General features: G+C 29.6%; 2 protein-coding genes across 5 annotated transcripts; one reads left to right on the forward strand and one right to left on the reverse strand.

The window, feature by feature from the left end:
- Window positions 1–1,157: 1,157 nt before the first annotated feature.
- LOC114413493 (aluminum-activated malate transporter 4-like) lies at window positions 1,158–12,820 on the forward strand. Of its 4 annotated transcripts, XR_003666919.1 has the most exons (8): window positions 1,158–1,861; window positions 2,634–2,771; window positions 3,579–3,848; window positions 3,974–4,110; window positions 4,204–4,350; window positions 5,424–6,090; window positions 12,514–12,624; window positions 12,720–12,820. XR_003666919.1 is itself a non-coding variant. In XM_028377947.1 (6 exons), the coding sequence occupies exons 1-6, from the start codon at window positions 1,501–1,503 to the stop codon at window positions 6,033–6,035; spliced, it is 1,665 nt and encodes a 554-aa protein (XP_028233748.1). In that variant the 5' UTR covers window positions 1,159–1,500; the 3' UTR covers window positions 6,036–6,193. The 4 variants fall into 4 exon arrangements, 1 of the variants encoding a protein (XP_028233748.1); XR_003666917.1 differs by having other exon boundaries at window positions 12,514–12,814; XR_003666920.1 differs by lacking the exons at window positions 12,514–12,624; window positions 12,720–12,820 and adding an exon at window positions 9,004–9,069.
- On the reverse strand, window positions 9,147–20,754 carry LOC114416050. Its single transcript, XM_028380949.1, has 2 exons — window positions 20,569–20,754; window positions 9,147–10,046 (listed from the first exon to the last, which is right to left on the reverse strand). The coding sequence occupies exons 1-2, from the start codon at window positions 20,752–20,754 to the stop codon at window positions 9,231–9,233; spliced, it is 1,002 nt and encodes a 333-aa protein (XP_028236750.1). The 3' UTR covers window positions 9,147–9,230.
- Between the last annotated feature and the right edge of the window lie 387 nt (window positions 20,755–21,141).

Genomic DNA, 21,141 nt, shown 5'->3' on the forward strand with positions numbered 1-21,141 from the left:
GTTTACGGCAACTCTCCATACAGGAGATTCTTTGTTTTATAGTTATTCGAATGCCAACAAGGAGAATTGAGGTTGCTTTTAACAAATTGGCACTCATTTTTTTACCATCATGTTGCATGGTGACGTTGTGAGAAATCTGTAAACCAAACAAGCAGTAAAAAATTTCGAGCCCATTTTTTTTGAATTTATTTTGTTTTTATTTTTTAAAAAATAGAAAGCTATAGTAAAAATACATTTAATTGGATTATATTTAATATTTTTAAACAACTTTTTAAAAAGGGCAAAACTTACTTACAATCCCATAGATATAGTTTTTGTTGTCCTATAATATATGACACATGTTTTATTTTTTCCACAGCTGCACTTTATGTAAATAATTTATTATATGTTGCTATTAATAGGCAGCTTATTAATGTAAATCATTACATTGTGGAAAAAGTTTGATGATGTTGAAAAAAAAAATAAGAGTCCTAATATTAGAGGACAACAATAAAAATAATATTTATGGTACTTTAAGTAAGTTTTGTTCTTTTAAAAATTAGTCAAATTTTCTTATTACAATTTTAGACAACCATTTATAAATGTAACGTAATTTTAGACTTAAAATAATACATGTGTATATAAATAAATATAATGGAAGAAAATTTAGAAATTTTGACCGGTGAAAATTTTATTTAAGAACTAAAATCTAAATTTTAAAAATATTTAAGGAATAAAAATTTAATTAATTAAACTCTAATATTTTGGCACGCAAATTTTGATTTTGGTATTTAACCTGAGTTAATCCACATTTAATTGTATTATTAAATTTTCAAGTTTGTTATTCCTTATGTTTCTTTGTAAGTCTCAGATTTTTTGAAAAAAAAATTGTTTCAATTTATCTGTCATTTACAAAATTCAATATCATATTAATTATTATTTTTTTATTAATTATACTCTTATTTTTTAATATTCAATTATTTTAAATATATATTTATCGTGGAATGGGAGAAATAAGAGTATAAAAGAGAATCTCATATCACTACTAGTATTATTTTTCTTAATTTCTACTTATCAATATTAAACAACCCATAAAAAAGGAAAGTATTAAATCAATTTGGTGTTTTGAATTGAAATGTCCATAACATTTTTTTCCTTTTTCTATGATTGAATGGTGCAAATTGAAATTTCTAGAAATAATAATAATATCCGTCACGCTTCCCCCACCGCAAAAAGCGTCCATTCTCCATTTTCCATTCTCCATTCTGCATTCTCCATTCTCCTCCATTCTTCATTCTCCAACTCGCTTTCTCATTCTCTTCACTCTTCACTCTTCACTCTTCACTTACACTCCCCCGCCAAATCGCCACATAAAACGACGCGCGCTCCCTCCAAAACACTCCCCCGTCAGTCAAACGCAGCATCCAGCTCCGTCGTTCGCCCCCTCCTCTTTCCGTCTCCACAAAACGATGTCATCGTAAGTCCGAAGAAGAAGAAAAACAAGAAGGAAGAATCACCGCTATGGCGGCAGCGAGAAGCGTGTCGTTGAGGCAAATATTCGCGGAGAGGAGCAAGGAGAGGCTCCTCTCGCGGAAGGACTTTTCTGACCTGAGGCTAAACGGCACCACCGCCACCTCCGCCTCTGTCGCTACTCCCCACGCCCTCTCCGATCGTGTGGCGCAGTTCGGCGAGGGCGTGGGGAGGTTCTTCCGCGAGCTGCGGGAGATGGCGCGGTCGGATCCGCGGAAGGTGGTGTTTGCGGCGAAGGCGGGGCTGTCGCTGGCGCTGGTGTCGCTGTTCATTTACATCAAGGAGGAGCAGCTCAGCAAGTACTCCATCTGGGCCATTCTCACCGTCGTTGTCGTCTTCGAATTCAGCGTAGGTAGGTATATTATTATTCACAAACTGTACTTTAGAATAGAGATTTCTCCGATTCGGCTCTTCCTCTTTTCTTTACTTTTACTTTTCTTCAACAACAAGCTTGTTTTTATTATTAATAATTTAATTTCTATAAATTGTCATTATATATATATATATATATATATATATATATATATATATATATATATTATAATTTACACTTTAAAAATCAAGGTAATTATTAGTAAAAGTCCACCATTTTACTATATTTGGCTCTGATATCTGATATTAATTGAAAAAAATAGGATATGCACCAAGTTTTTACACTCTTCACTTATATTACTGTGAAAATGATAAATTTGTTGATAAATTTCTTTAAAGTCATATTGAATATTATTTTTAATTGGTTTTACACTTACAGTATGTACTCACTAATATTATTAAAATATGAATAATCTAATTATTATTTTTTAATTTAATTGAAATGAATTATGTTGTCATATATAATAAATTTCTTGATTTTCTAATAATTATTTTAAAAGTCACTAAAATTGAAAAAAAAAGTGTAAAATTTTCTACACTACGATAAACTCTTTTTTTTTTTCACTTCATTAATCTAATTTTGATGTATATTCAGTGTAAATAAATCAAATTTGTCTTTGGTAAACTGGTAATTGAATTATAGTATTAATATAATAAACTTTAACGAAATTTGTTATTAATATTTTGATGCTTTTAGTAAAAACAGTACATTTTAATGATTTTTTATTATTATTTTGGTGTTTTTGGTGCAGGTGCAACTTTGAACAAAGGGTTCAATCGTTCTTTGGGCACAATTTCCGCTGGAGGGCTTGCGCTGGGAATTGCTGAGTTGGCCGTTTTGTCTGGAAAGTTCGAGGAACTTATCATTGTACTATGCATATTTATCGCAGGTGGAATGTTTTCTTTTTTTCAGTTGAAGTATGTTTAAATGTTTTTGTTTTCCACATTTTTTTACACATTCGTGGGTCCTAAGAAATTATAAGGCTCGTTCTCCTTGTTTAATTATAACCCTTTAGTGATATTTAATGCAACCGACTTGAATTTCTACTCATGTAGACAGTGAGTTGGAAAGAGCACATTTATGAGTGTGTTATAGCATTCCTCTTTGTAGATAACACAAAAATTTTCCTCTTTTTGGTTTCTTCTAGTATCTCGTTATACAAATTAGTTCTACAAATTGTTAAACTTACTAATAAGTTTAGGCAGTTTCTGACATTTTTCTATAATTATTTCGAAATGGAGAAAATATGGTTTTTTTAGTTCATATTTATACCATTTTTTATTTTAAAATATTTATAACTTCTGGGAAACTGATTTTCAGACGGATTTCTAAGTTAGCAAAGGTGTATATAGATTGGTTAACCAAATAATGATAGTGATAAACTAGGAAATCTTACTAAGCTTGACTGCAGAATATTTTAAAAAGAGCTTATTTTGCTGAGCTTATCTCTGAAACTTGTATAAATAACATAGAGCTTATTTGAAGGCTATAAGTGATTTTCATGAGCCCGAAAAGCTCCGTAAAAACACTTTCCAAATGCCTCCTAATTCATTAGCCAATCTATGTGAATTATTAACTAATAATTAAGTTATCATCCGCTGTTATAAAAGATAATGTAATTTTTTATGGGCAAATGTATTGCTTCATAAAACAAAAATTTATGATTAATTGATGATTCTGCTTTTGTGGTGTGCAGGATTTTGTGCAAGCTATGTGAAGCTACTGCCTGCAATGAAGACATATGAATATGGTTTTCGTGTGTTTTTGTTGACATTTTGTATTGTATTGGTATCTGGAAGAACTAGCAGGGAATTTTTCTCCACAGCCTTTTATAGATTAATTCTTATTGCAATTGGTGCTGGCATATGTTTGTTTGTAAATATTTTCATATACCCCATCTGGTCTGGGGAGGATCTGCATAAATTGGTGGTGAAAAATTTCAATGGAGTTGCTGCATCTTTAGAAGGTTTGCTTGAATTTCCTCATGTTCTGAATCCTCGCAAAGATTTTTTGGTGTTTTTTATGCCTAGTTCCTGTATTTAATTTTCTGTTGTTGTCACTCTGAGTTGGTTCCTTTGTAACTTTGTTTAGGCTGTGTTAATGGTTACCTGCAATGTGTTGCATATGAGAGGGTCCCTTCAAAAATTCTTGTTTATCAAGCCTCAGATGATCCACTTTACCGTGGCTATAGAGCAGCAGTTCAATCATCAAGTCAAGAAGAGTCTTTGGTATTCATATTTTAGTTGTCATCTCTCCCTTCTTCAATAACCTAAATGCCAAAACTAGCAGTTACATTTTATGATCATATCTTACCCTCACAGGTAGATTTTGCATTATGGGAGCCACCTCATGGTCCATACAAGACATTCAATTATCCTTGGAGAAGCTATGTTAAAGTCAGCGGAGCTTTGAGGCATTGTGCTTTCATGGTCATGGCAATGCATGGATGCATTCTTTCGGAAATACAGGTAAAGATTGAAATTTTCTGAGGCTCTGTACATAATGAACTTTTGGTTTATAATTGGCTCTGCACACTGTAAATTTATCCAGCTTCATCTACTTGATTTGTGGTCTTTCATTAATCATTTTTTCATAAAGTGTACCTTTTCAATCTCTGTGTCATCTTTTGTATGTCTATAGTGAAAGGAGGAATTGTAAGATGATCAATTGCATATATATTGAGGGCTTATCTTGTATATATTTTTTGTAAAAGAATGGGGAAAATGCTTATTCAAAAAAAAAAAAAATAGTGGGAAATGATCTATCATTAAATTAATACCAAAGAACCAATTCATTTACATTAGGGCAATGAAACGCCCATATTTGTATTAGGAGGAAGATGCTGATGTTTGTGAACCAGGCAGACTGGTTTATTCCAAAATGTCTGAGGTAGAGTTCAGCCAAGCAATTGAATTTCTGAAGATATTTGACCAATGGTTAACTTACATGATTAGCATTACAATTTCCATTTCGTGGTTGATGGCTTGAGTGGCATTCTCTTAAAACATCATCCCAAATGCCTGATTTTTAGTATTGTATAAATTCTCTCAAGACTCCTTTTAAAGTTCGTGAATAGCATCAGTTACCAGTCTATGCTACTACTAAGTTGTAATTGTTCAGTTTTTTTCCTTTCTTTTCCCCCATATTTAAGATAAACGAACCTGTTATAATTTGCTCTTTTTTGTCTAAATTACTTTATCATTGCAGTGAAATTAACGTATGCTGACTGAATATAACATAGTAAGTTACTAATTCAAATTATTGTAGATGATGTGTCATTTATCAATTGGTTTGAGAAGGCGAAGGGGATTTTTGCTTTTTTACACTTTATCTATAATCTATAAAGTTGTGGTTGTCCTATCTACATTGAGGAAAACATGATGTTATTTTAGACCATGTTCTTCTGGCTCACCTTGAAATTGTGAAATTTGAGAATGAAGAACAATGGTGCAGAAAATTTTCCTTTGATTTATTTATAGCCTTTTACACGTATTTTTCTGTTACCATGCATTTTTGGTATTCAAATTTCATATCTATACAGGCACCCCCAGAAAAGAGGCTGGTTTTCAGTAATGAACTTCAGAAGGTTGGTACTGAAGGAGCTAAAGTATTGCGTCAACTTGGAAGCAAAGTGGAAAAGATGGAAAAGCTAAGCAACATAGACATACTCTTGAAAGTGCATGAAGCAGCTGAGCAATTGTCGATGAAGATTGACCAACAATCATTCCTCCTAGTAAATTCAGAGAGCTGGCAGGCTGCAAAAAAGCCTAAAGAAGTTGAAAATCATGACAATTTGTTTATTGATCTCAAAGACCATCATGAACACAAACACTCCCTGATCTCTTCCCTCAGTGAAACAGGAGTTGATTCAAGACTTAACATAAACATAGAGCCTTCAGTTCCTGAATTGCACATTTCTCAAAGCTTGTTGTCCAATAAAATATCATGGCCACGTCTCTCATTTTATGGAGATAACATGTTACTTGAGCAAGATTCCAAAGTATATGAAAGTGCAAGCTCTCTGTCTTTGGCAACATTTGCTTCCCTTTTGATAGAGTTTGTTGCAAGGCTTCAAAATCTTGTGGATGAATTCCAAGATCTCAGTGAGAAGGCCAATTTCAAAGACCCCTTTGACCAAACAGTGTTGAAGTAGGTGACAATGACAATGTGGACGACACTTCACTGGCGACTATATTTCAAAATTGGAGGTATCTAGATTCTATCTAACTAATGTATACTAATATAGTCCACCCATAATCTATAATAATACAATATAAAAGTTATATCGCATTTTTCTTAGATTTTCATTTTTATTTTTTGTAACTTATTTTTACTTTTCTACTTTCCCTTCTACTTCGTGTTTTTCTTTCCTGATTTTTTGTTTATATTTTTTAAACAGTCAAATTTTAATTTTTAAAATTTTCTGCAGTTACTTTTCTAGATTTTTTTTAACAAATAATGATCAAAGTACATTAATTTTGTTACATATATCAATCTTTTGCGTTTTAATTTTTTTATTTACTCGAAGTTTTATTATCTTGAAAATTATTTTAAAAAAGATTGAATGATATTTGTTTAATCTGATTATTTTGTTTTACTAATAATTTATTTTAATTTTATTCATGCTAGTAATATCAGTATAAAGAGTGCAAAAGTTTTTGTAAATATGTATTTGATAACGTAAATAAAATGTTTAGTACACGACGAGGTGAACTTTATCTTCATATTATTAATTATTAATAGATATTGAATTATTTTTATTGGATTAAATAAAAACATTTGTTATTAAGTAATAATAAAAAGTGATAAAATACTAGTGGTGGTAGCATAGATTCAAAAGCTAGATTGAATTGACTTGTTCGATTAGAAAAACGATAAAATCGATGTTTTGCCGGCAAAAATTAATTTAAAAAACTAGCCAAATTGGTATAAAATCGGCAAAAAGTTGTGATTTATTGTTTTGAACCATTCCCACCAAACAAAGAAAATAATTGATCAGAACTATTTTTTTTTCTCAACCATTATTTTGTAAGTATACATTATTTGATAAATTGGATAAAATAATATAAAAATATAAAAATTATAGAAATATAGTTTTTGAGATCCTTATATTATTATAGTTTATTCGGTGTATTTTTTAAGATGTCTTTCATTTTTATTTTTATATGCAAAATGACAATGAAATATTAAATGAAAAAAAAACTAAAATGAATATACAAAATCAGAAACTAACAAAAGGTTTTCGAAGATCTTATAAACTAAACTTGTTCGGTTCTGTAGAATCTCAAAGAATAATTGAGAATTAAAATAATTAAAAATTAATAATTACTTTTTAAATAATTAGAAAAAATTCGTAGTACGTAGAATTTTTTTTAACCAAGTCTTATGCTTTGTTGAAAAATGTATTATACTTATAAGTAAATATAATAACTTTTTTTTGAAAAATGAACTAAACGTGTTATACTTATAAGTTATATAATAAATTAAGTAAAACTAAGAAAGAGTATGTGATAAAAGAAAATATATGATATGTGTTATATGTCTTATATAATATAAATTTTTAGTTTTACACAAATAAGATGAGGGAGAAATTAAGAGATCGAATATTATATTAAATGTGATAATCAATACATTAATGATAGAATTTATAATAAAATAATTATCTAAATTGTATTGGTTATTGAAAATGAGATTGTTTAATTCCATTTTGAGGTAAGCTACAGAAATCCATATAATTATTGTTAATTTAATCATGATTCACTTCAGTTGAATTGTTAAATCACGTACTAGAGTGTTTATCAGTTTTGTCATTTGTGATTGGTTAGTTTTTGAAAACATTGATTAGGAATTGATTGAACTATTAGCCGTGTATGGGTTACTTAATCATTAAATTTTAAAAGAGACTATCTGAATAACGTTTCTTAGAAATAACATTATATTTTTGTGTCTATTTCTCTTCTTTATCCTATCATTTATTTCAATTTAAATTTAAGTTTATTTTTATTTTCTCTCTTTCTTTTGTATATTTTATTGTATAGTTTATTGTATAAGTATAATTTCTATAATTTTATTTGAATTAAAGATTGTGAGATTAAATTATATTCCAATGGAGAATACTTGAATGATGTTTCTTATATAAAAACACTTTGACCTCGATCTTGAAATTACTGGCAGGGACTAAAGTTGTGTATTTAATCAAGGACCATATAAAAATCAAAGTTGTAATCGGCTAACTTTTTATACTTAATCCTTATATATATTGCTTAAAAAATATAACTATTTTAAATAATATATCAGTACATCATCAGATGATACACGTAATACTTAAAATTTAAACTCTAAAAAAAGGAAAGAAAGAATTGAAGCTTACTTTTGGAGCTAAATAAATATAGGTGTCTTTATGTCTTCTCCTGCATCACTGCATGTATGATTCTTTAAGAAATGGATGGTTAACACCTGGCTTCAATTATTGAATATGACAATGTGTAATATGGGTTACGCAAATTAAACATCAACATCACTAGAAATTTCTTTTCTCTTAAAACTACCTTATTGCCACGCAGCATTTTGCATATGGTCACATCACATGTATATGAACTATTTTTTTTTTTCTTAACTCTTTTCTGCTAACATATGAAAATTTGATGTGATATACAAAATGGCGTCATTAGTCAGAATATTGTTTCTAGACAACTAAAGTTCAAGATGTTTGTTTTACTTATCTGCATCTTCAAATGATTGAAATGCAGCACACCCCAGAACACTCCATGAAATAGCAATGATTTAGTCTTTGGAGTGAAGGCAGATTACAAAAGAAATCCAGAAAATCCTAAAATTGCAGAAAATGATTCACAGACTCTTTTTAGTCTTCTTTTTATTTCCTAAAATTACAAAGAAGATAAAAATAATAGATAATAATCCTAATTAAAGTTTAGAAAATTAAAAAAAACATCTTCCACTCTAAAAATTGTAAAATTAATTTATTTGAGGGAAAAATTAATGAGTTAAATTTTATAAAAAATCCCTCAAAATCTCCTAAAAAGGATAGGAAAAATTGAAAATTAAATAATCTAAGGGATTATTAATAACTATATATCCTTATCACATGACTTTCTTTATAGGTACTTTTCACAGGAAACTCTGGTGTCAAGGCGTTGATACTAAACAGACCATAGAACAGTGGCGGAGCCAGAAAAATTATAAAGCCTGGGCAAAAATTTAAAGATAGCAAATTCACATTGTATATAATATGTAAATAGTAATCAATCAAAATAAAAGAGACTCGTCATTTTGTCAACAAAAATATAGTTTAAAATAAAAGAGATAAACATAATCTTACAATAGCGGGTTAAATAAAATTACGAGGCAAGTGTCCTTTCCGAGACTTCTTTGCGGTAAATGTTCGAATAATATCAATATCATCAAGTGACTTGAATATCTCCCGCTCGGTGTAACATACCATCAAGTCATTGAACCACACATCGTTGATCTTATTGCGCAATTTAGACTTGATAATCTTCATTGCTGAAAAAGCTCTTTCAACGGATGCTGTCGACACCGACAATATCAAAGCTAGCTCAATAAGTTTATAAACCAATGGAAATACCAAATGTTTCTCAGTTTGAACCATCTTCATAGCCAAACTTTGAACATCTTCACAAGTGGAAAAAGAAGCATTTCTTCTCACTTGAAGCACATAAGTTTCAAGTTGATCCCTAATTGTTCCTCGGTCATCATCAGAAAAGTCTGCATGATAAATATCAGCAAGACGAGCAAGCTTATCAACATCAAACTTGGAGAAAGAGTTCTTGGGGTCAAGACATGAGAAACAATCAAGTATAATGTTACTTCCTTCACTAAAGCGGTGATCCATCTCCACACATATTTTATCAATAGCAACATAAAAAATCTCTGCACGGTAATGATGAAGATTAGTGATAGTCCTCCCTTCTGCTCTTGAACGACCCCGAACTGGTATTTCGTCATCCATATTTGGTACCAGAATACTTTTAGCAACACAAAATCCTTGGACATCGGCAAAAAAATTATTCCAGCCACTCTCTCTCATTGTGCCCAACCGAGCTTTGACAACATCAACTAATTCCATGGCATTCACAATATTAAGATCTTTTCTTTGCAATATATTTGAAAGCTCGTTTGTTTCCTATGACCTGGATCACGCACAATCTCATTTGGGTTAAACTCATTAAGCACATTAGGTGGCGGTTCTAATTCGGCTTCTTGTTGTACAACATTCACATTCTCAATACTTGCTCTATCAACCAAAAATCTCCTCATCTCTGAAATTAAATGATCTTAAGTTAATACTCAATTAACAATTAAAATCATAAGAATCAAAATTTAAATAAGAATAGTTTTTCAAAATAAAAGTAATCTCTTATGATTTATAAAGAGTAGGAACAAGCATTATATTATATTCAATTAAACACCATTATAGAAACTAATAAAATTAGATAACCAAAAGAAACCTTTATTGTAGATAATTTATCTATCAATAAACAAATTTACAAGTGGTATGATTCCACTGTAAAAGATCTTTTTACTGCTATTATAAATAATACTATATGCTTATAATATTACTAGATACACACTTTAGTTTGACTTATCAATAAAACTTTTATAACCAATGAATCTTGCTGTGTAGTAGCTTAATCTGACACTTAGCAGCACACAAAATGACAAAATATATTATAAAGTAAATATTTTTTATAATGAAATTTATTGAAGTTATCAGTATGATACAATATTATAATTTCACCATATGAGATTTTAGATAAACTTGAAAAATATGGGACCCATTTTCACAATGTTAGTACTTCTATATAACATAAAATATTTAACCTTTCAAAGACAAACCCAAATTTTTCTTCTTCTCTGTGTCTGCTACTACTCGGCGGTGCAAATAAACCCAAATTTTTCTTCTTCTTCTTCTCTGCTACCTTTGTGTTAATTGTTTCAATTTAAAACCACAATCAGTTGAAATTAAACAATTACTAACCGAAAAAAAAGGGGAAGGCGGTAGTCGGAAAAGAACCAGTAGGTGTCGATGGCGGAAGCTTTAAGGTTTCTACAGTGTTGCTGCGGTGACGAAGCTTTACTTCTTTTGTTTCTGTTACCTATATTTTTGCCCTTTTAATTTTTAACTCTTACAATTGTTTTGCCCTTTCAATTTCTTGCCCTTTCTTTAATATTTTTCTTTTAATTTTTTCCATTTTTATGTTTGTGTAAAATTATTTCATAATTTATATATAAGTATTTATTTATTATAAATTATAAATTTTAGTTATATAAAATAAGCATTCACTAAAATACTAGTAATTGATAAATGTACAACTTAGATTTATAGAACAACATCACATGATATTTGCTTTAAGCTCATAGTAAATTTGTGAAAAAGTTGACCAATAATAATGAATTCATGTGATTGGTGTTTCTATAGTTGTTATTACCCTATTGCATGAATTATCGTAATTATTGTTTACAAAGGGTAAATAAATGAGAAGGAAAATTCTACCAAGAAAAAAAAAAAGTGAAGGATAAGAATACACAGTCCACAAAAAGGGTTATGCCAGCTAGTTCAACTAACTATTTAACATCAAGATACTTTTTGTTGAATCTGCGTGCTAAACATGATAGTTGCCCGTTTAATTCATTAATAAAGAAAAATAATAGTACAGCACCAAAAAAAAAAAATATTAGTAACATAAAATTAAAAGGGTTATGCCAGAGCCTGGGCAATTGCCCAGGGTAGCCGGGCCTTGAAACCGCCTATGCATAGAAGTTAAACATCCTTAACCATGAAATGGTAAGTTCATAAAGCGAATTCTTATATTTCTTATAAAATTTCAAATTACTTTATATTGTTAAATTTACAATTAAGGCCATCGGAAGATTGATCAATGAAGCTATATCACTGTTAGATTTTCTTTTCTTTTGTGAGAAATTTTGAGACTATGAAGTTACATAAACAAACTAAATCACTTTGTTTTGATATTTAACTACTTATGTCAATCTCTTGAATAAAACCATGACACTGGACCTACGCTGCCAACTTTGACAGGAAATCGCTTCCTCTAAACCACTATAAAAAGCCATTGGTGAGTAGGGTTAATTAAGTCTCAAATTTTGTACGTGCTAATTCTCTAATAGTATCTAAATATATACTTCCTTCCTTTGTATCTTTTTATAATTTATAAGATCTTTTTAATTAATTTATATTAAAAACAGTTTATTTAATTAATAATATTAAATTTATTAATAATTTCTATTTTAAAAAAAAAATTATCCTTAATTTTTCACTTAAAAATTATCCATATTTTTTTTTCAATTAATCAATTATTGGTGGACTTCCTATGAAGCCTTAGGCTTTACTACCCTCACATTCTCTCGCTTAGATTTTCTTTATACTTCATACTAATTGTTTGCTTATGCTCTTGTTAAGTAGAAATCCAAAGGCATATAGAAACTCTCCATGTATTCTAAGAGTAGTGTATCTATATCTATCCATAGTACAACTTTTACTTATTTATTACTATCATCTTTCCTTATAATTAACACCTCAATTACTTTTGATATCAAGGGAAACACTGATTTTCTTTTCTAATGAAAAGGACGCAGGAGCATTTCTTGAACGAAGATTTGCTGGCTTAATTGGAGTGAAAATTCAGTGCAGTGAAGAGTCCTACAATGTAGATGTGGAAACTTATGTGTTTATTTTTTAGGTACATGCTTGTTAAGTTTAGTGAATATTTTTCCATTAAGTTGCATCAAGGTGTATTTGTATCAGCCTGTCAACTATTTTAAGCCCATTTTGTAGATTGAACTTCACGATTCTCCTGGTGAAAAAGTTTATGCTACTGGAGGCCAAATTCATGTACCAAAACCAGTTTTCTATTTCAGCAAGGTTTGATTCATGTAACAAATTTATTTTATTGAAAGCATTTCATAGTAAATTTGGTGTTGTTTAATGTTACTTGTTCATTCAATATACACCTTTTCTTTACACATTCGATATATATACCTTTGAAATTATAGTAAAATTTATGTAGATGAATTACTTTTTAATGGTGTTAAATTTTAGAATATTGAAAACAATGCATATTGGTAAAGCTCTAAGACATTATTTTTATTATTTTATTTTTTTAAAAAAAGATATTTTAAGATGGTTCTTTGAAAATCTGTCTTAGGAGGGTATCATTCTAAGACGGTTCTTATATAAGAATCGTATTAAAAGGATACACTTTTGTAAGACAGTTTTTGTTTGGACAGTCGTTGAAAGTTTTGACTTTCGACGACGTTTGTTACAAAAATAGTTTAAAGTCGTCTTTGAATGTCTTATAGAACCGTCGTTGTATGTGCCTTTTGTAGCAATCAGACATGCCTATGATTCTTTAATTTTCTTTAGGGACAAAAGATGATCTTAATAATTTTAGTAATTAATATTTAATATAAAATATTATGAATATAATTTACAAGAGATAATGTGAATGCATAATTAACCATGTTTTTATTTTCCATATTCTTGTATGTAGAAGGTTTTTTTTTTACTAAATCATTAAGATAATAATACAAAAGATATCTACAAAAATAACATTATGCAATTATATACATTTTTAATAAAAATTTTCTAATTACGAGTTATATGCTTCTCACTTGGTTTAAGTTTTCATATAATTTAATTGTAATTTTAGTTATTTTTTATCCTCAATTTTAGTTATTTTTTTTTAAAAATCCACAATTTCAATGTATTTAAATTTGCATACGTTTATTTCTTTTATTTAATATTTTAATTAATTAAATTATTTTTTATGATACCTTAATTAAATTATTTTAGAACATGAGTTGCACGATGCATGGGAAGGTAATTTGAGTTAGCTTTATTGTCGATTTTTTTATAAACTTTTTGCAGTATAATTTTTTAAAAGGGTTAATTAAGTTTTTAATCCTTAAATTATGAGGTTTTGAATTTTTGGTCCTTAAATTATTATTATTTTTTTTTTTGAAAATTTGATCCCTAAAGAATTTGTCGTTATTAGAAATAGTCTATGTCGTTAATGTCTTCTACTAAGTAACGAAGTGTCATGAAATAAGATAAATTAAATACCACGTGTATCTCACATACATACCACGTAAGTTTTATTATATTTAGGTAAATAATTAGAATATTATGTTATTAAAATACAAAAGAAAAAAAGAAGAATCATTGTTGAACCCTAACACTTAAAGCACCCATGAACGTACAACAACCACCATGAGGAGATATGCGACGCAGAACAACAATTCATCATTCTCATCTATAATCTATGGTGATATTCGTGGCCACTTAACTAGACATCTCATAACTTAACAAAGATTTAATAACGATAGGGACAATTTTTAAGAACTGCAAATTCATTAGTATCAACTTTTTTAAAAAATATTTTAGAGACCAAAAATTTAAAACCTTCATAGTTTGAGGACTAAAAACTTAATTAACCTATTTTGTAAATGGTTTTTAATAAGTGAAATAACGTAACACTAGATTTTAAACCCACGAATTCATATAAATTATAAAGTTTCAAAATTTGTATTTAGTATTTTGTAGAAATATGTATGTACTATAATATAACTAAAATGTAGTGCCCGTGTCATGCACATGTGAACATTATTTCTGAATTTTCATAAATATCTTATATATGTAATTTTTTCTTAAAATTTGCGTTAGAAATTATTTACTGTTAAAAAATTGATTTATTTTAACCAAATAATGTAAAGTTTACATTTTTAGCTATTAATTATTATTATCCATTACAGATAGTTGATTAGATATTTAGTAGATTGTGATTTTTAAAAGGTTAAAATGTAATTTTTGTTTCTCTATTTTCTAAAATATGTAATTTTAGTCTCTTATTTTTTAATTGAAATATTTTATCTCTCATATTTAAAAATCCAGTGATTTTAATCTATGACCAATTTCAAACTTTGATTGTGTATGTATTTCATTAATGTTGACTAACACATGTATATTTATTACTCATGTGATAAAATTATTTAATTATTGATAAGCTTAATTTATATAAAAATAATAATTAAAAATGTACAACATCAACATTTGAAATTGGTCATAGGTATAAAATAAAATATTTTTAAAAGTGGGAGATAAAATGCCTTAATTAAAAACAAGACTAAAATCATAAATTTTTTAAAAGGGAGGAATGAATTAATGGGGACTAAAATCACATGTTTATACAAATAGAGAGACAAGAATTACATTTTAACCTTCTTAAAATGCAATAAATGAGTGAAATAAATAATAATCATGTGTGTGGGGTAGTAATTTAAATAAGTAGTGTTAAATCTTATTTCGATCAATATTTTTTTGGTGAATAATTTTTTATTTTATTTTTATCAATCTAAATGAAAGTTTTTAATTATAATAAAAATTTGATTTTTTTTTATGAATGACATTTTTTCTTATGATTATAATTTGAAGAGACGCCTATCATTCATGACATATATGTTTGTTAACATAAAAGACGTTTTTAAACAATACTATAAAATATTTTTGAATTATATTTTAACATAAAAGAATTTGTAAAAAATTGAATTAGGAATTGTAAATTAATTATTGATTTCAAATTAATTGTCCACTTTAACTTTTGCTCCGTCAAAATGTTATTAAATTATTTCAAAATGACAACCCGTGTGCAAGTGCGATAATGAATGGACAATTGAATATGTAAATAATTTCAAAAACACTCCATATAAATATAATAACAAATCAATTAAGAAATTATCAATTATAGCACAATTCTAAACTCAAACTTTGCAATCAATTTTGAAAAAATAAATTAAAACATACCCAAATTGTCAAATAATAATGTGTTTACTATAGACATATTAATTGATTTTAGGTATTATTATTACCATTTTAGGCATAATTGCCAAATTAACTATGATTTTAGGCATAGTTTTTTAATTTTTTAGGCATTATGTTAATTAATTTTGGAGGTTATTATTAACATTTTACGCATAATTATCAAATTTGACTGAGTTTAAGTATAAAAAAGTTTTTCTTTCTATAAAGCTCCAAGGATTGACCCACTCTACAACCCTAATTCATCGTCATTGGGGCTATTCTCTCAAAAGAAGAGTGTGTTACTTGAAAGTTTTCCTTTCACCCTATTCTAGCAGTTGATATGCGACACAAGCAAGTAAGCACATTCTGTCCAGCCTAAATTTGTTTTTAGTTTAATAACGCTATTTTTTTTTTTTACATATCTTGTTTGGGAGTCAAAGCCACACAACAACAACCAACTCTAACTGTCGCCCACTAAACCACTTAGCTACCAGTATTTCTTCTCACACACTACCAATCACTACGTGATTCTCTAATGGCTTCAATTGCATGTACAACGATTCAAAAATTGAATGCAACATTGTGTAGAATATTTCTATAAAATTTTGTAAAACTCTCAAAACACCTTGAGAGAAAAGGCTAAGTGTTGAGATTATATATTCATCTGTAAGATGATTCAGTGTGCAAGCTAAAAAACGAATCCTTTAATTTGTATTAGAGCTAGCAAGGGCTTAATAGGACAAATAATACTAGTTGTCACAAACTTGGTGTAGAACTTGAGTTGTAGAGCCATAAGTGATAGTAATTAGTACTTGTAACTCGTTGAAGTTAGTGAAACTTGGTGGTTTATCAAGAACTGGATGTCGTCTAGGTGGTTGAGGCAAACCAGAATAACTTCTTGTATCTTATCCTTTCTTGTACAACAACAAGAACAACAACCACCACCACCACCACCAACAACAACAACAATAATAATGTGATTTCATAATATAAGCATAATAAATAATATTTTTCTAAAACTAATACTGTAATATACTAAAAGAAATGCAGAAGTCTCCCATTTGTTAAGAAAATTATGTTTTCCATTTAAACACTTCAAAGGTTAAATGTAATCATTATTGGAAAAATAGTAATTATCATATATTATGTTTTCCATTCAACCTCTTTTAAAAGAATAATTTTAATGGTGTTATATGGTTGGTTTGGTGGTAAAAGGAGAAAGAAAGAAGAGAAAGATTGTAGGTTTGGTGCCTCCCGTTGATAGAAAACTAACAATTAACAATTTGTTAAATAAAGTATAACTTGGAAAAGAAGATAAGAGTGAAAAAGTAGATAAGAGAAGAGTTTAGAGAGAATAATAATTGTGTGTATTACTTTCAAGAGGAGTAACTTATTTATAGATACAAAATTTAACTGGGAAGTTGCAAGAGATAAATAGAAATAAAGATAAATCATGAAAGATAAAGATATGGATAGCCACAAATAGATTATTTGTAACACTCCCCATTGGATGTCCATTGTCTGAGAATGTATCTTGTTAAAATCTTACTAGGAAAAATCCTGTGGGATAAAAACCTAGTGAAGAAAAAAGAGTACATCATTCTTCAATACGTTATCACCTACCTCATTAAGAACCTTTTCAGGAAAACCCAGTGGACCAAAACCATGGGGAAAGGAAAAAGAGTGCATAACATATTTATTTCTCCACTCATGCAGACAATTATCTTTAAGATGACTAAGTTGAATCTTGTGAATTAGTTGCTCAAAAGTCTTCCTTGGTAATGACTTCGTAAAGAGATATGCTAAATTCTCACACAAACAAACTTGTTGAACATTTATTTCACCATTCTTTTGGAGATCATGAGTGAAAAAGAATTTTGGTAGAATATGCTTTATTCGATATCCTTTAATTATCCTTTTTTCAACTGAGCGATACATGCGACCTTGTCTTCAGATATGATCTTTGATGCCATTTTTCTTGAAGATTAACCATAAGTTTCTCACACATGTTGAATTACATATATCAACCAAACACATTCGCGACTTGCCTCATGTAAAGCTAAAATTTTTGCATGATTAGATGATTTTGCAGTTATGGTTTGTTTGACTGACTATCATGAAAGGGTTGTACCACCACATTTAAACAAATATCCCATCTATGATATACCATTATGAGGATCTAACAAATAACCTACATTTGTACAACCAATTAGATTTCACTTTGAATGTTTTTAATCAATAAATTTGTATCCATTGTTCCTCTAAGATAAAAAACTATATTATTCACTCCATTTTAATATATTTGTGTAGGTGAAGAACTATATGTTGCTAATAAACTAATAACAAATGTTATAAAGTCCTGTATAACTAACAAGATATATTAGTGCTCTTATAGCACAAAGATATGATACTTTAGGACCAAATAGTTTGTCAACCTTTTCTTGAGGTTTGAAAGGGTATTTATGAAAAAGATGATGGAACTCACAAACTAAGAAGCGGGATGAAATCGGTTTTGAAATCAAATCAAACTAAAAAATAGAGTTTTGAAAAAATTTCGCTTCTAAGGATCGTATCATAAATTTTTTATTTAAAACCAATATCTAATCAATCACCCTTACATAAAATCCTTTTGTTAATATTCTTTACAAAATAAATATCTTTAAACTCAGCAAATTGATAAAGAATGTGTGAGAGAGATAAGATTCAAGAGAAGATGTACAACAAGATTTTATATTGGTCCACTCTCTATTTCTAGAGAAATTACTCCAGTTATCTAATTCAACCTGAAATAGGTCTCCATTATGCACTTTGAGTTCTTACAAGTAATCACAACCAATCTTAGTTCCTACCCAGAAAAAAAGACTAAGGGACCCAACCCTAAGGTCCTTTGTGAATGAAATCCTAAGAGACACCTACCCTTAGCCCAAACTAGAAAACCTTATTCTAGCATGCTTTCATAAACTCATGCATTTTCTAAAACAACATGTAAAAACATATGAAAACTGAGTCAAGGAGAGACACAACCTGGTCATTCAAATGCAAGAACCAATGCTTGATTGAATGGATCTCTTCGTGATCTCACAAAGAGGTTAACAACTCATTTTAACCATGAATGCTTCAAAAATGAAGACTAGAGTGAGTGAGTCGCAAAAGCTCATTCTAAATCATTGAAAGTGAGAACACAAGGTGACTATTTATAGAGAAATCAATTATAATCACCTGTAATCGATTAAATTGTCAATGTAATCGATTATCTTGAAGAAGTAACCGATTAAATTCTCATTTCAATGGATTAAAGTGTTCTTCCCAAAACCTGGAAAGCTTTCAAGAATAATGTAATTGATTAGATTCTTGATTTAATCGATTAAAGTGTTCTTGATCACTCCTGAGAACACTTTCAAGAACAAAGTAATCGATTATGATCACCTGGTAATCAATTAAAGTAGAGACTCATCAAAACCAAACATGGTCTCAACTAAATTGTGTAATCGACTATCGATAAATGGTAATTGATTAAACCAGAACGAGAAACTCTCTGCAAGCTTCTCTAAAGACTTGAGTAATTGATTACGAATAACCTCATAATTGATTAAAACAGAGAGTTTATGCATTGAAGAAGTTTCTAACTTTAGAAACAATCTTCCTATCTCTACATGATGATGCATGATGTACATATGGATAAATTAAGACTAAGCTGCAATAATCCATACAAATGCCACTCAAAGAGTTGGGCATGTAAAAAGAACTTTTCAAAGCTTGATCTTCATGTTGCTCCCCCTATCTCTAACAATCTCCCCCTTTTTGGCTTTGATTAATCCAAACTTGAATTGCCATTTGAGTGCATTTGGAAAGGCTTGAGAGTATAAACTTCTCTTGAGATAAACCTGGAAAAAATATCTGAACACTATTGCTAAGAGAAGTGTCAAATCATATCATCATCATCATAAAGTAGAGTTGTCATATGACAGAATAAGAATGTAGGTATGCAATGCACTATTTCTTCCTAATGCAATGCTAATGCAATGTTTTCTCCCCCATTTGGCATAACAAGGCCAAATGCTCACAACCACTTAGAGTAAAAACAGACAAATATATGATGTGAATTGGGAAAATATCGCATTTCATTCAAGTCATTAAACATTACAACCATTATAAAAACATAACAACTTAATCAAAAACATAACAACTGACTAGAAAAATAAAAAATTATTAAAAACAATCATAAAGGATAACCAAACAGCAGAAACAAACACTTAAAACACAACTAAGCTTCATCCTCATTAGGGTTTCGGAAGTTACTAAGAGTAAGCCTAGTCTCTATGTTTTTTTTAGCCTGGGAGTTATATTCTCCAAAGAGCTATGAACTTTTGTTGAGTGCTCTTGATGGAGGTGGAGCATAGCATCCATCTTCTGAATCATAAGAGACTAAAAAAGACTCCATTGAGCTGTAGGCTCATGTTGATCTTCAACTTCATCATCTTCTTCCATCCCTTCAACGTTTCCAGTAGGAGGCTCTCCAACCATTATCAACATACCTCATTCCAAGCTTCTTGAGATGCCTTTTGGTAATTTCACTAGAGGCTTTGTTAAAATGCACAATCTAATTAGAGACATCAACCTTAAAGTTGTCAATGAATTAAGAGGCAAACATAACATAAGGAAATTCATAATCCACTAGGCGATGACATTTCAGCATAATGTATTCAATCAGTAATACTCAATTCATCTTGATATCTAATTTCATACCATAAACAATCTGTAGATCATCATCTGTAACTTAAGCATGATTGCTTGACCTTGGTGCGAGAATGTAGGTGATGACGTATACTAGCATTCTGCCCTCTGCAGTTAGTCCACCAACTCCTAAGTGATTCCTTAAAATCCTAGTAGGATCAAGAAGCATTCCCTTATAGGTCTGCATCTTGTTGTATCCATTAACTGTTTCACCAAACTTGCGAACTCCACCTATGTCTAGACCAACTACTTCCTTCCACATTGCAGCATCAATGACCATATATACTCCATTAACAATAGAGAAGAGGTTACTTAAGGTCATCACATGCACAAGTGTAGTAAACCTTGACTAGCTTAGGATAAAAAGTCCCTTCCATCTGCACCAGCTTTGATAGCCCTTGCACTTCCAACAGATTGGGAAAGTTGATCTCATGTTGAGAGAACCATTCCAAGTCCAGATACTTAAAGGATTTTTCCTTCTTTTTAGCTCTTGAAGGGTTACTTGTCATTTTAAAGAGAAAACATAAGGTTTGAGAGTAGAAGAGGTTTGGGTTCAGAGAGGGGTGGTAACAATAAGTTGGGGAAAGGTGTTGGAATGATTTGTGGATAGGGTAAGGTTGGTGTAATGCCTTGAAATTTTGCTAACTGTAAATTGATGTTTAAATGT

This window comes from Glycine soja, chromosome 1 (assembly GCF_004193775.1).
Source record: "Glycine soja cultivar W05 chromosome 1, ASM419377v2, whole genome shotgun sequence".
NCBI classification, from domain to species: Eukaryota; Viridiplantae; Streptophyta; class Magnoliopsida; order Fabales; family Fabaceae; genus Glycine; species Glycine soja.

Coding starts and splice junctions, on each gene's coding strand:
- LOC114413493 (XM_028377947.1), top strand. CDS start 1,501: ATGGCGGCAGCGAGAAGCGTGTCGTTGAGGCAAATATTCGCGGAGAGG. Junction 3,849..3,973: donor AGTTGCTGCATCTTTAGAAG/GTTTGCTTGAAT, acceptor AACTTTGTTTAG/GCTGTGTTAATGGTTACCTG. Junction 4,351..5,423: donor GCATTCTTTCGGAAATACAG/GTAAAGATTGAA, acceptor ATATCTATACAG/GCACCCCCAGAAAAGAGGCT.
- LOC114416050 (XM_028380949.1), bottom strand. CDS start 20,754: ATGGTCATTGATGCTGCAATGTGGAAGGAAGTAGTTGGTCTAGACATA. Junction 10,047..20,568: donor CTGCAGAGGGCAGAATGCTA/GTATACGTCATC, acceptor TCCAGGTCATAG/GAAACAAACGAGCTTTCAAA.